This window comes from Periophthalmus magnuspinnatus, chromosome 6 (genome assembly GCF_009829125.3).
Source record: "Periophthalmus magnuspinnatus isolate fPerMag1 chromosome 6, fPerMag1.2.pri, whole genome shotgun sequence".
In the NCBI taxonomy this organism is placed as follows: domain Eukaryota; kingdom Metazoa; phylum Chordata; class Actinopteri; order Gobiiformes; family Gobiidae; genus Periophthalmus; species Periophthalmus magnuspinnatus.
The window spans coordinates 17,891,524-17,908,165 of NC_047131.1; the positions used below are offsets into that span (position 1 = coordinate 17,891,524).

A 16,642-nucleotide genomic window follows, 5' to 3' on the forward strand; every position below is an offset into this window, starting at 1 on the left:
ACCAGAGAACACACCAAAGACCAGGAACTAAGAACCAAAGACCAGGAACCAAGAACCAGACCTCTCTGGTCTGGTGTCTGGTCCAGACCAGAGACGAAAGACCAAAGACCAAAGACCTGACACCTGGAACCAAGAACCAGAGACCAGAAGCCAGACCAAAGACCAGACATCAGAGACCGGGGACCAGGAACCTGAGACCAGACCAGAGACCAGATCTGAGAACAGACCAGAGAGCAGACCAGAGACCGGACCAGAGACCGGACCAGAGAACAGACCAAGAACCAGGAACCAAAGACCGGACCAGAGACCGGACCAGAGACCGGACCAGAGACCGGACCAGAGACCAGAGAACACACCAAAGACCAGGAACCAAGAACCAAAGACCAGGAACCAAGAACCAGACACCAGAAGCCAGACCAAAGACCAGACATCAGAGACCGGGGACCAGGAACCTGAGACCAGACCAGAGACCAGATCTGAGAACAGACCAGAGAGCAGACCAGAGGTTGGATCAAACACCAGAGACCAGGAACCAGAGACCAGGAACCAGGAACCGGAGACCAGACCAGAGACCAAACACCAGAGACCAGGAACCAGAGAATAGAGTCCGACAAACACATCATCTCAAGATCAAGATTCAGTTTTCTTTTGTGTATATGTTGCATATGATTTGTTCATTTCTATGGCAACGTCCCACATTTTTCATAATTCTGAAACTAATAGATTGGTAAAAGATGTAATGTACATATCTTTTGTTTCCAATGATGATGTTCCCATGGTAATAATAACTGTGCAGAGAATAGTTGCCATGGTACAGGACGTTATAATAGATTATAATAATTACTTTCATGTCTTTTGATTACATTTGTTATTTTGTGGATGTAGTGGCAATGGAGAATGTAATTGAAAAGCTAAGCAAACAAAACACACAAAACACACACATTACACTGTATGATTCTCTTGAGCACTAACAAGATTCTGTCTGAAACTATGACAGAACAACCGTTGATTAGCAAACCATTTATTCAGAATTTATATTAACCAACTGTAATCATGAATGAAGAGATTGCAGACCAGGTAGAGAAATGACAGAAGGTTATCTGATCAGATGAATGAAGTTACAGACAGCAGGCACAAGTGTATATGTGTGTGCATGTGAATGAGTGAGAGGGTGTATGTGTGAGTGTGTGTGTGTGTGTGCAAGAGAGGGTGTGTGTGAGTGAGCGTGAGTGAGATTGTTTTTGTACAAAGGAGCCATCCAGTACTTATATCCCAAGAAAGGTACCATCTATAGAAGGCTGGTTGCTAACAGATGCTTGCAGTCACTGAAAAGATGTTACAAGACCATTTGTCAACCGAAAGATGAATACCTCTATCATGTCATCGAAGTAGCAGGTTCCAGTGTAGACATCTTAAAATAAGCATGTTTCGCATTCTTACAGAGAAAAAAGTACACCGCAATGTTGTAACACACAGTATTCAACACAGGGTTTAAGAGTAAAGTAATGAAGCAAAAAAAAAAAATCATGCTTTCACCCACACTATCATTTATAATAGACTGTTTTAGACTGATCATATCCTCAAAAACTCTATGGATTGTGTTCACATGGCAGCATATCATAAAACTACAGAATTCCTATAGTTAAAAAACAGTTCAGAATTCTATGGTAGAAATTGTTTACTTGGTTAATTTCTGGGCATATACACAGGAAACAAAAACTGTAACGTCATAACATCTTGTCAGCAATAGGGATGAGACGATATTACTACTACTACTACAACAGCAACTATTACTGCTACAATGAAAACAATTACTACTACTACTACAATTACAACTACTACTAGAACACTGCAACAACTACTACAACTATAACAATACTACAATTGCTACTACAACAATACTAGTACTACATTATGTTTGGACTAAAGCAGTGTTCTCACATCATGCGTTTCACTCTTAACTGGATGCAGCATATTGTTTAGCACATTTCCCGTCTTTCTGCAGGCATCATTTGTGGAGCTGTGTCAAGGTTTGTTCTGAACAATGTAGAGCGCTTGCTTAAATCCCCTCTCCTCAGTCACACCATTAATCAGACTGAATGCAGAGTCCCTACAATAGAAAAAAAACATGGAAACTGTGGAGGCACCGATGACTTGGAGCTATGAGGTTTGACACAGGATAATGACCACTGGGTTTTTGAGGCTTTTTAGACTGTTTTCGAAATCCAAAAGTGACTTTCTACAAAATTGGTTTCCAGGTGTTTCTTTTTGCCCATGTCCATTCACTAACTCCTGTTTGAGATGGTTAGATTCTACCATTTTCTTAAGGTTGGGTGGAACTGAATGAGTTCAAAAAGTTAAAGGAAAGTGGCAAATGGCAAAGTGCGATTTGGTGAGACGCAAAGGGACGATTTCCCAAAGTGGAAGCTTTTAAGATTCCTATATTACACAAAATTGATTCTTGTGAGCTTTAAGCCATGTTACAATGCTCTTACCTCCTCGAAAACAAACCTGAAGTTGTGTTTTGTTTCATTCACATGTGTTTCTACACGTGTGTCTACATCTCCAAAGCTCAAAATACTCTATAATACTATAGTGATGTCATCAAGCAATAGTTTTCAAGTTAAACTACCTTTCCCCTTTTTTCAAGAGACTTGCATTTCCAGGGATGAAATTATCCAAATGATTCTAGTGAAGGTGTATGGAGTTTAAAAACACAGTGGAGCACTTCCTGTATCATCACATGACATCACAAGGTGTTCCTTGTTGGACAGAAGAACACCTAAATATGCAGGGTTTGTGTGTTACAATCAACTTTGTAACAAAGATCAGAAATTAAGAATAAATAGTAATATAAAAAATTACATAACAATTTACTTTTATATAAGCAAGAGCACGTTTATATGTGGTGCTTTTACTACATTCTAAAGCAGATACTTCCTCCTCCACTCAACTGATTCAGTTGAATGATTTAAGCATTCATTTAGATCATTCTGAAAATACTTAAACCTTTCACTACAAAAAGATAAGGTAAAAGGCTACTTTAGTATTTCTTCTTCTGCCATCTATGTTATCAAGTAAAAAGTAAGCCAGAGAATTGACAAAATGGATAACCATACTTCACAGGAACATCATAGTGAGATGATGAGAGAACTGAACCCATAACCTCAAAGACACATTACAATCCTATGAAATATCTTGAACTTTGGAGAGACAAGCCATTAAATTACAAGCTGTTAGACAGTGGGAACCAGTGCACACTGACGGCTCTTGTGTGAATGTGGTGCCTTGGGGATCGTTAAGGATTTATCAATATTATTACTCATACTGGTACTGCTTATTGATCTGCTCGTTTAACTGTACACTTATTGGTACTTTCAAAAATAAAAATAAAATAAAATAAAATACATAAAAAACTACATAAATGAATTTTTCTTCTCTCAATCTTCCATCTTCTTCTACTTATCTGGGGCCAGGTGACAGGGGCAACAGTCTACGCAAGGAATCCCAGACTTAACTCACCCCAGACACTTCTCCTGCTCCTCCAAGGGGGGCCTTAAGGCATTCCCAGGCCAGCTGAGGCCCATAGTCCCTACAGCGTGTCCTGGGTCTTCCCCGGTGCCTCCTTCTGATGGGATGTGCCTGGAACACCTCCGGAGGGAGGCATCTGTAACAAATGCCAGAGCCCCACCACCCGGCCCCTCTCTAAGGTGTCTAAATCTGAAAATAATATGTTTTATTTTAATTTGCATAATTTAAACACAATTTTAAACTAGAGTAACCAGGTTACAGTTTAGGACATCGCAGTAGCCCCATTTTATTTCATGTAGGCTGAATAACAACTCATTTCACTGATCTGCTGTCTGAATGTATTCTTCCTGTGATCATGAAGGAGCGTTCAGGTGCTGTTATGACACCGGATTGTGGTCCCCAACTAATGGCACAGACTGGCAGCCTCATATTCACCCGTCTATCCCGGGCAGCTGTGGTACAGAAGTAGTTTGCTGTAGATCATAAGGATGGACTGTAAAGCATATTTGAGTGTTGCTTAAAGTGCTTTATAAATCAAATGTTATAATATACATGTTATACAATATGTATTATACAATACATATTGTAAAATATTTGCCCACACTGAACTGTGTTGATGCTGCGATGTAACCATCCAACACAAACTACATTATTTAATGCCTAGAGCATTTGTTGATTAAAATTCTCTTGATGACTTCAGCGGTGTGATGTATGACACCCTGAGAAGCTCTGCAAACACATGTGCTTGTGCTGTGATAAAGTGCTGTCTGTGTGTAAACAAACATGTATGTAGTATGTAGTATGTAGTCTGCAGTGAGACATCAAAGCTGGGCCCCTGCGGCAGACTCAATCCACTTTCACGCTGCATTTGGGAGTATGGCTCCTATCGAAAAGCACAGACAGGCAGACCTCCCACTCTCCCACAGTCATTAAATGCCTCGGGATGTGATGCCATCAGTGTCTCACTCACTACAGACAGATGAATAGTACACATGAGGCAGTAACATTATTTTACAGGAGGTATTTTTGTTCCGATCAAAATATTTTTATTTTGAGTCCATTAGAGTCAGCAACGAATCAGGGTGTGCTTTAAACAAGAGCCATGCACTTCCTCTGCTCAAAAATTCCCAAATTAAATGTCAATGTGTTGGGTGTAGAATGTACATTGCAGGGTGAGTATTCAAGTATTCATTATTTTGAGTTGATTATAAATTCTCAGTGACTTAAGTAATATTTGCTCATAATTCATGTGCATGTGAGAGTGATAACTAACAGTGTAATATATGGTAATCACAGGGCAAACACTCCACAGGACACAAAGCCAGTCTACTTTATGCAATGGTACGGTTCGGCGATATGAGTTTAACTAATCAGTGAAATGTGAAGTTAGCTTTATAACAATAATTGCTAACACATTATGAATTAATACAGTGACTCATGCACCATTGTTTTGAGGTACTACCCAATAATACATTAGATTTACACAGAGCGCCTTTCAATACACCCAAGAGCTTTACATTACAGTACTACCTCCCTGATGGTAAGTTTTTTCTAGCTACACTTCACTATATCGACTTATCGTTCAGAGTATGAAAGCTGGAACAATATTTTTTTTTAGGTCAAAATTATCGTGTGTACATTGTCTTTGCACTACTGGCAACTTTTGGTTATTTTTTGGCTATATGATAAGATTCTACAATAAATGACAATTTCCTTTTTTAGCAATTATCACGATTATATACAACTTCCCACCAACGATTACTCTCTAGATGTCACCTGGTATTCTCAGCAGTCTCCCATTGAGGTACTAACTAAGCACGGCCTTGCTTAACTTCTGAGATCAACCAAGAGCTGGTATTCTCAATGTGTCAGGACGATGGGGCGTGTATGAATAGCGCAATGATTTGTCTATGTATTTGTACCTGCATATCACCTGCCCCTATTTTATGATCAAATGTAAAACACCACAATACATGTCTTGGTAATAACATGGAAACATGGTTGCAAAATACACAATTGTCATCCCTATTTATCCCAGTTACAGTGCCAATTCAATTCTCTGGCCATGTTACTGGGCTGTAAAATAAATCAACCAAAATTAAAGCAATAATAAATGATTAACTGCATCACATTTGGACAATAAAGCAGACCAAGGCAAAGAATTAGATTTGAACAGCGCGTAGAAAATCACCAAATTACTACAAAGCATTTTTTTCAAGCAAATCGTCAACATTACCAGAAAAAATGGCAGAAATAAACCTCAAAAGCCCAGTATAACCTGTGGAAATAGCCTTCTAACACCAATTTCTCCGCAGTATTGATACGAGTGTGACCTGTTGCTGTTAACCTCTGCCCCGGCTGCGGCTCGAGGCTCTGCTCAGCCTGATTTAAGCCCATTCATCTTGGGCTGAGAGACCGTGTGCACAAAAACAAGGTCGGCTCTGCTCCTCTCCTTCGTTAAATAAGGCTATACTCTAAAGCTGCAGGCGCTCAGGTCCATGTCCTGCTGAGCAACAGAAATGTCAGCCACCTCGAGCTCCGGAGTCCAGCCGCTTAAGCACTAAATGGCATCTGACACACACAGGCAGAGCACAGACACACAAGAGATGGAGAGAGCACTGTGGCAATGAAAACAGGGAAGACGTGAGTGAATATGGGGTAAGAAACAGTGAAATACAAAGAGAAATTTAAAAGGGGAATATGCAAAGTTGACCTATCTGAGCTTTTAAAATCTTATTTCAGTTGACTTTCAATTTAAAATAAAAAATGAATGAACAATTAGATTTTCCATTTTTTGTTTGTGTTCATGAAATCATGTGGATATTTGTTTAACTCATATTTTATTGTTTTCAAAAAAATATAACAATAGAACAGTAAACAATCAGTCAGCTGTCACTTAAATACAATATCCATTTTTCCAAGTGTTCTTGATATTTTTCTTTTTGTAACCTTAGAATATATGTAAGCCTCTCCATAACTCAAATTTCTTCCACGATGTCCTTTTTTGGGAAGTCTGCGTTAGTGGTTAGCCCAAAATACACCATTATGCATGTTCTTGGTAGTGTGTAGCCAAATATTTTCCCCACTTCTTTGCCCAAAGTATCCCAAAATTTCTATACCTTGTTGCACAGCCAAAATAAATGTGCATGCCCCACATTATACTCTGCACATCGTCTCCAACATGTTTAATCCATAGATAGTGACGCTTTTTAAATTTTTGGTGTGATGAAAAATCTGATTATGTTCTTCCACCAGAAGATTCTCCAATTTGTTAAATTAGTTGAAGTTATCCGATTTTGACAAATACCAGTTATCATTACTTATTTTCTTTTACTTTAATTTCTTTCGCCCATTTATGGATTTTTTCGATGTGATCTTTGGTTTAAAAATACAAAATTCAGAACAAGAGTTGGAGAGCGGTTTCATTGATTCTTCTAGCTTTATTCGTGTTATGTAATGCTGAAGTGTAGTGGCTGTAATGACACTGGGACCCGGGCAGACAGTGAAGGGGTGACTGGTTATACCTCAGTGCTCCTCACATTGGAGTGCATCCCTCACGGCGGGCTCACCGGGGCGGCTGCAAGTGTGGAGCATCTGATACATGTCACCACACAGTTTTTAGTTATTTGGAATTTTAAAGTAATTATATCTACATTTTTAGTTTTGGTAAGTTTACATTTAGATATATTCTTATGTCAAACTCACAGACTGTATATATAAATGGACATAGCTAACCTGCTAGCCATTACTTACCAAACAGGAAGTGATCATGGGCACGCTCCTGGCTCCAAATCACTTTACAATGAAAAACCGTCGCCCTTGTCAGGCTCGTCATTTTGTTTATAAAATGTTCACATTAACCCACTCTACATGATCCTGGTACTTTTATTTCACTATTGTGTCCATAAATCAAGATACGGACATTAATAAGAGACAAATCAGGTGCCTTCTTTCTCCAAGGTCACTCCTGCTAGCGTTAGCAACAGGTTTGATTGACGGGGTTGCTAAGCGCCCGCTCCCTGCTAAACCAGAAATGCGGGCGAGAAGGGGCGTTACCTTCAACCTTGGTTGCTATGATACTCGTGGTTGGAATTCTTAATATGGAACATTGCTCAAAATTCACCCCTAAAACTGTTAGCCCTGATGAGCTTCATGTGACTGGAGAAAACACTATGGGTGACATCAAACTCTCTTAGTCCACTTCTTTATAAAGACTATGGACAGACTCAGTACTTGCTCCTGATTTTAATAAGGGGAGAAGGATAAAGTGGAACCTTGGTGTTGAGCGCTGTGGTGCCCTCCCTCAGGTTGCAATCTGGACATGAAACGCTCACGTCTTCATTTTTCTTACTAAATATTACATTTTTCAGGCCAGTACATGGTAAGATGACTAATGGTTTATCAGTATGTTGTGTTAAGCTGTTTACTGGTGCTTTTCTACTCATTTTTGTAATTTTTGCCGTCAAGGTTGAAGATGAGCAGCGGAGGTACCGGTATCATGCAAGATTTAGTAGAAGAAACATCACATTATGCAAACTGAGGTGTTAGGGGTTTATATAAGCATTTATATACACGGTATTTCATGTTTGTAGCTCAAGCAAAGTATCTTTGAGTCTGCAAAGTATTTCACTTCAGGTTTCAGACAGTTATATGCAGTTATTTGCATATAAAGCACATTTATTCATAAGTTAATGGGACAAGGCAATGTTGATTTTTTTTTTGGTTCTTTATTTTTTGAAGTATTTTAAATGTATTTTTGACATATCAGAAGTATACATTTTAGTGTCCAGTCCCGATAATAAGTAGCTAAATGTAGTAAAGGTTAAGAACGGCTGAGTAATCCTGTTCTAGCACTAAAACACAATGGTCTTCATGTCACATTTCTAGTATATTCCGACTGGTAGTGCTATTTCATCCAAATATAAAGTGCAAGGCTGATAATATCACAGATTACAGCCTAACCAGCCTGATCATTTCCGAGGTGTTTTGGATGGAAAATCTTGGTTAACTTAAGTCCTGGCCTTTCTCTGCTTACGTTATGGTTTGGCTCTAAAAGTGCAATATTCTGATGCAAAACCAAAGAGGCAGGTGTGAAACTGGCCCGAGGAAAGTGTAAACCTGATTTTTGGCTGTAAAGAGATGGAAGAGAAGCCAGCACAACCCAGACTCAACACAGACTCAACATGATCTTATGAAATTACACCTGTCAGCACAACCAAAAGAGGGATTCTGCTGGAATACAACTTCAGGCTATGCATTCAAACCCACAGAGAAGATGGAACGTGCAAGTGGATCGAAAATCAATAGAAGCAGGAAGCAAAAAGGACTAGCAACAAGGTATACATATTTAAATACAAGCATTGAACTTAATACCTTAAAACACGTGTCAAACTCAAGGCCCACGGGCTAAATGCGGCCCTCCACATCTTTTTATGTGGCCCTCGACAGGGTAAACTAAAAAGGTATGATGGTCTTAAAATGTCATTTTATCAGGAGACATGCAGTTACACAGCCATATTTTTTACATCCTTGCAAATGCATATGTAATATTTGTAACTTGAAGAAGTAATGAATACAGAAACAGTTAATTAACATTTTTTTTAAAGTAGTTACATTTATTTTACATTTGGCCCTTTGACAGCAGCCATTTTCCTGATGTGGCCCTCGGTGAAATTGTGTTTGACACCATATTGAGGAACATTCCAGACAAATCAATAACAAAAGGAACAGTGTGATTTGTCTAACAGATATGCACACTTCAAACTCCGCCCCTGCAGCCAGGTGATTGTGATCAGAAACACCTGATTAGGCCTGAATTAGGGAAGGTACAGTGTGATGTCACATAGTACTTGGAATTGCAATGACCTTTAGATGCAGCACACACAAATATTTTTTACCGTTTTTGACCAAAGAGCTGCAAATGTACCCAGTTTGCCCTAAAATAGCTAAAAATGATAGATAACACCATAAACAGAAGAGCAAAAAAAATTGTTAATTTAGTGTTTAGTTCCACTTTAAAGGCGCACTATGCAACTTTTTTCCACTTAGAAGATCCGCCATCTGCTTGTCTATATGGAGATATTATTGCTTTGGCTGGAATGTTCCACAGTTTCCACCTGGCCAAGGTACAGGTCAGATCTGTGGATAAGAGACCACAATCACGACGCATGTTTGTGAGGTATTTTTGAACAATAAAATACATTAATAGATGGATAACTTTAATGTCATAGTGTGGAACATTCCAGGCAAAATAAGAGCATCTCCATATGGACAAGGCCGAAAAGATGCACTGTGCAGCTTTAAGGGAAACAATCTGTAAATCCGGGTTTAGCACTGTACTTCAGTGTTTTAAGGAGGCTCTGAAAACTTACTGAAGTTGTAACATCTGGTTGTAACATCTCTTCACATTCAATAAACAGTTGTAAACAAGGTCATTTCCAATCAGCTCCATGGCCCCTTATGTGGTCCCCTATGCGTTCTTCTGACTGCTGCAGAGGAGGAGTGAGGCTTTTCCTTTGGGACTCTCCACATGTTTCAGAGATGAGCCATTAAACTGATGAGAAAACCCCGTTAGCTCACATCTGCAGCACGCTTATGGTTATGGTCTACCCACACACTCCCATTATGCAGCTGGGAAAGACCGAAGAGCCGTTTAAAAGGGATTCTCTCTACAAAATGACATCTCTTCTCATTGTATGCGTCACTGGTAGTTTGATATATAAATATGATCCTGCCCATTTTCCTGGTACAGATAGCCCAAGTTACATTTGTACATTTTTTTTCTTAGGCCTGAGTGGTATGATTTTTGTCCATATACATACTTTATCCATTAATTTAAAAATGTTATTGTATTAAAAAAAAAAAAGGTTTTCAATATACATTTCCTCGTTTCTCCTCAGTATAGATATATAAGCAGTTCTCAAGGTCAAAATAAGTCAGCCATGTACGGTCTATAGCAAATTATGAAGCGTTTTATTGTCCGATACACAACTAGCGTTAGCATGCTAGTTGTTGTCCGCGTTACCGAGATGACAAAAGTTCGATATAGGCTCTGAAAGTTGTGAAAAGCGTTTAGAAAGTCATCGCAGTGAACAGGTTATAACGTACTTTTAAGTAGTGGATTTTGTTTTTCCTGTTTTTAAGATTGGTACGGCACGTTTAAACAATACAAACTTTTAATTAGTGCAATTAAACTCAAAAATAGTCAAGTTTCTTCGTCTAAAGTCTAAATCACACACTTTTACTGATAGAGGATTGGCTGTAGACCTTTCCAGTAAAAAGACCACGCCTCTGTGATTTGAAATACAACAATTTACTGAATGTCTCTCATCACTCTTCACCCCAGTTTGAGAATTAAATCCATCTTATCCAATGAAGCCTCTTGACAGATGCACGCTAGCATTACGGACATTTAAAGCTATTCATAATAAATCATTTAGCCTTTTGCAGAAAAAAAAAAACAAGTCTAACACTGAATGGTTCTCTTTGAGGGCTGCACTTGTCGTCTAACACTTAATTCTGAAGAGACGAGGCAAAAGTGTGAGATAACATCTGTGGAGGAAAGACTGGAGGAGCAGCTGATCAGGGATGATAGAGAGAGGGAGCAGAGGGAGGGAGGGGCAGGGAGAGTGATGGACAGAGTAAGGGAGAGAGGAAACGGTGAGAGACAGAGAGGGAAGGAGAAGCAGAGCAAGAGAGGTAGAAAAAGAGATAAAAAGAAGAGATGGAAGAGGAGGGGCAGAGCAAGTGAGGGAGAAAGTGAGAGATAAAACGAAGAGAGAGAAAGAGAAGCAGAGCAAGTGTGGTAGAGAGACAAAAAGGAGAAAGAGAAAGGAGAGAGGCAGAGCAAGTGAGGTAGAAAGAGAGACAAAAATAAGAGGGAGAGAAGGAGAAGCAGAGCAAGTGAGGAAGAGAAAGAGACAAAAAGGAGAGAGAGAGAGAAGGAGAAGCAGAGCAAGTGTGGTAGAGAGACAAAAAGGAGAAAGAGAAAGGAGAGCGGCAGAGCAAGTGAGGTAGAAAGAGAGACAAAAATAAGAGGGAGAGAAGGAGAAGCAGAGCAAGTGAGGTAGAGAGAGAGAGACAAGAACAAGAGGGAGAAGGAGAAAAAAGGAAGGAAGACAGAGCAAAAGACTGAGAAGGACAGAAAGAGGGAGAGAGAGGAGAGAGAGAAAGCAAGAGAGAAGGGGTGAGTGTGCATGTGTGTGTGAGAGAGAGAAGGAGAGAGGGAAGAGGAGAGAAAGAGACAAAAAGAGAGGCAGAGCAAGAGAGAGCAAAGGAGATAGAGAAACCAAGAAAGAAGGAGAAAGAGACTGCGAGAGAGCGAGAGAGAGAGAACGAGAAACAAGGAGATATGGACAAGGGGAGGGTGAGAGAGAGAAAAGATGAGAAAGGTAAAGGGGATTAAGAGAGAGAGAGTGGGAGGCAGGTCCCAGATAACAGCGACTCAAACTCGAACCAAATCAGCGCTGAGGAAATTCACAGCAACACTCTGCTTAAGCTGTGCTCCTCACACTCAGGCTGGAGAGGAGCGGTGACAGGAGAGAGGACAAGATGGATGGATGTGTATGAGAGAGCAGGGCTGGAACCAGTCAAAAGAATTCTCAAATCAAATCTTTTTTAAGCTTAAAGTTAGCGTTCATCGGTTTTAAAATAGAAAAAGCACTACTGGTGTCTCAAGAGGTCTACAGCCAGTCCTGTCTGTAATGTGCTTTGGAGCGAGTTCGGACATTTGACAGTTTTTTTCTGTTCAAAGTCTGTATAATTTATGTTCAACAAATCATAGTTTTCAATTATACAAAATGAAATAGAAAAAACATGGGTAACACTTCAGAATAACTACACCCTATTTAACCTTAATAAAGCATGAACAAAGGCTTAATTCATAACGAACAAAGACTTAATTAATGGTGATTCAGGCTTAATAACTACTTAATTACAACCTTAATAAACACTTCATTAGCAATTAATTGGCTTGCTCTCAAAAAGTAATAGCTGCCTGAATTATCATTGCATTGCAGGATTGGTTAAAGAATAACTAAGTGTGAAATAAGTGAGTAACTATACACTACACAAGCCAATTAATTAATTTATCACTATTAATTAAGTGTTTGTTCATTATTAATTAAGTGTTTGTTTCTTTATTAAGGCTAAAAAGGGTGTAGTTATTATAAAGTGTTACCAAAACATGACCAAACACTATTGAAATCCTACATTTCCTGTCATTTCAGTTATCTAGCCCTAGCCCCCAGCCCTAGCATCAAATGTGTGTGTTTGTTTTTTTTTTTTCACTGTGGAAATTGTGAAGTGATAAAGAAAGTCAGTGATCAGTCTTTAAACAATATCGACAACATGAACAGAAATAAAATTGCCTACATGTATGGGTCGATATGTTTTTTTTGTTTTGATTTGTTTGTTTTATAGGCAATACCGATACTGATATTTACCTAAAATCCTTAGCAAGATCCACAAATTTATCTTAAGTTGAAGAAAAGATAACAAATACATTTTCACTTTTGTAAAAATAATACCAAAATGTATTTGTGTGGGATATAAAGCTATTTGTTACATGATTGTGTTAACCTACAGCTCTTCCATTTCCATTTTTACTTATGTGTCCTGTTCAAAAAGACAAATCGGAGGAATCGCACATGGGGTAAAAACAGAAAATGGGGCAGTGCCAAAAAATATCAGTATCAAATATCAATATATGACACCTATATCGACTGGAACCGATATATCCCCCATCCGTAATTGTTTAGTTTAAATCCATAAATACCGATCAACCTCAACCCTCCCTTCAGGATCAAGGCTCGCTGCCCTTAGCTGTACTGATGCTATCGTGCAAAAAAACTGTTAATAAATGAAACAAAGAGGTAAAGGAAGAAGAGAGGGAAGGAGAAAAGGGAGTAAAAATGAAAAAAAAACTGAACTTCTCTTTTTCCCTTTTTTCTGTTTTATTACATACCTATACACACACACACTCCCATATAAAAAGAACAGAAGCCATTCCAACTTCCAACTTTGGTGTATACACTCCCTATTCCCCCCAAGTCAAAATATGTTGTCTCGTATTGTTTGTATTGTCTCTAGTATCACAGAAAACTCCATATACTGCACTGGCATCTACACAAAATCGGTCCCACTGACGAAACCTATAGTAAATATGATTTGATTTCCGGTTGGGGTAAAACAAAATCCCCCTTATTCATGAGAAATTATTCACAGGAAACGTATTTACACTCCCAGAATAGGCCAGTGCCATTTCAAACGTGTTATGTCCGCGTGGGAAGCTGCTGTCCAGACCTGCGCCACATTTCAGTGTAACAAGGGCACAGCGCTGGCCATTAGAGTGGTCAACCCATCACATAAATACTGAGGAGGAGGAGGAGGTTAAAGATGAAGAATGGAGAAAAATACTCACAAATATGGCAGCCGCAACAACCGATCAATCTTTTTAATCTTTCAGGAGCCGGGAGCAGAGGATTTTGTACTTACATTGTACATTGCCTCAACGGGAGCTTGGTCACATGAGTTAATGCGCAAAACAGACCAAATATTAATGGATGAAAGTGCAAGTAGCAATTATAAAAGATGAAAAAAAATAGGAACATTAGGAACAATCTATCTTGTTATGTTTTTTGATTAAGGATTCGTCCCCTGCTTATCTCTATGCTGCTATACTGTGCCTGAAGTATTTCACAGTATGGCATTAAACATGTCCATCTCCAATTCTTCATGGAAACAAGCAGGAAACGGCATCAGACCAAGTTTCAAGTCAGATCTGTGGAGAGATGACCCTACTCATAAGAATGCATGTTTTCAGGTATTTCTTTCATCTTTCATAAAAACACCTATGAATGACCTAATGAATTGAAAAGCTGCAAAACCAATGAATTTAATGCCATGCTGTGGAACATTTGGATAAAGAATAACATTTCCAAGCGGGAGACAAACGAGTAGCAGACCCTCCACTAGAAAAGTTATGTAGCTTTAGATAATACAAAAATATGCCACTCACACTCAAAAGTACTCATTAAGCCTCATAATAAAACCAATTGTGTATGGAAAATTCTTGTTACAATTTAATTACATTCAGCACAGTTTGGAGGGGGAGGGAGCAGTTCATTAGTGACCCCAGAAGAGTGGATGTTGGAACAAACCACTCTAAAAACACACTTGAGTTCATAATTAGGACTGAGTAGAAACAGAAAAACATGCTGGTGTAGAATAAGAGATCAGTTTTGTTTCATAATTGTGGACATTCACTCAGATAATGTCCAAACTATAAACTAATCACTACATAGACCTCAATTCTACTTTAGTCCAGTCTCTGAGTGCTTTTGCTGTTTTCAGATACTTATTTTGAGTGATAATACATCTCTGAACATTAAGCAAGAGATTTTCCCACATGTCACACAAGGAAAAGCAGGTCACCCCACCAGGTCAATTCACAGGTAAGAATACATGTTATTTAAAGCATTTTGAATGAATAAAATACCTGACTCTTCCCCTGTTGTATTCTCACTCTTCACCACTAGATGTTATAGCTTCTTTGTTACTTCTGTCAGATAACATGCCAGCTTTGACTGGACAGAAGAAGCACAGACGCCAGAAGAGCAGAGGGGTAAGGAACAGGTTTAACATCTACAATCTACAAATAAACTTACAGATGGCACCTATTAATTCCTTCAAACTACTTATCTTTTACTGACACATTGGCTGTCAAACATCAGTTAAAGCACCAAATGAATTACTTGGAACAATCACTACCGAGTTAAAATTTGATTAAATCACTGTGTTCCACCCCTAGACGGTATAAAAAAGTGAGCTAAGGGAGTGCGATGTCACCCATAGCGTTCGGCTTCAGTCAAATGAAGCTCTTAAAAGTTGTTATTAATGTTCATATCTTGATTTACGGAAACAAGTGAAATAAAAATACCAGGATCATATAGAGCGGCTCAATACAAACAGTGTAATACCAAAATGAGCCTGACAGCAGCGGTTACAGAGGAGGAGCCACACTTTTTCAATGTAAAGTGAACTGGAGCCAGAGTCAATGGAGCTGGAAGTGTTAAGCTAAGAGGTTAGCTATGTCTATTTATATATACGGTCTATGGTTGCACCAATCAACTACAAATTTCAAAACATAATAGCTCATAATAGCTCAAATTTCAATCCACTACTTCAAAGTACGTTATAACCTGCTTGGATGAATGACATTTTTTCCTCAATGATAAAAAAAATAAATAAATCCTTCAGCAGCCTTCAACCCAGTGAAATTTCTATATATAACGGTTGAAGCAGGTGACTGAAAAACCCTTCTGAAATGTTGGACAGAGCCATCACCAGTCTGCAGACAGGAGACTCTCTGAAGACCCAGGATTCCCCCAGGGCTCCTCTTCCTCCTCTTCCCATTCCCCTGACACACCACACGCTCACTAAAGAAAGCAGATCTGAGGCCCAAAAGCAGAGAGGAGCCTGGGTTTTAATTGGCCTATAGGACATACCTCGTAGTAGCTCCTCACAGCGTTGCAGAAAGCCTCGTCAGCCATAATCTGAGTCTCCCCGTTCAGAAAAGACAAGAAACGCTCCTTCACGGCCTGGAGTTGCTGCTTGTTCACCTGCAAAACAAAAAAAAGACAAACAAAACATATTTATTTGTTGATATTTAAAGATCAGTGTGGGACATGTTACTCTAGAATAGTTATTTATTTATTTATTTTTTTTAAATGAGCTTCATCAATTCCACTGTCGATACTGGGATTTTGGCTTTAAATATTTGCAGAAACCAGTGCAGAGAATGTACATATTTTTTTCTTTACTTATAGGTACAGTATGTGGCTTCCTGTAAGTGGCACATCACCTGTGTGAATCCATGGAAACAGACAGTTAAAACTATACTTCGGAAGATTCCCCATTGAGTTTTATGTTTTATGCCATGCTATGTGAATATTAGAGCCAATGGAACAACATACCCATGGAAACAAGTAGGTTTATTACAATGTTTCTTTAAAAAAGTATTTCAGTATGATAAACGCAACCAAAATGGGAAAAAAATATAGAACAAATAGAAAATGTTAGTCTATTTTCTGTCTAAAAAGGCACGTTTTGA

General features: G+C 38.9%; 1 protein-coding gene across 1 annotated transcript in view; it reads right to left on the reverse strand.

Moving 5' to 3' along the window:
- The window catches only part of cadps2 (Ca++-dependent secretion activator 2), a 244,053-nt gene that overhangs the window by 144,595 nt on the left and 82,816 nt on the right, over positions 1-16,642 (reverse strand). Inside the window, exon 2 of the mRNA XM_055222491.1 lies at positions 16,038-16,151. Coding sequence (XP_055078466.1) covers positions 16,038-16,151 — 114 coding nt within the window. The remainder of the gene's footprint in view (positions 1-16,037; positions 16,152-16,642) is intronic.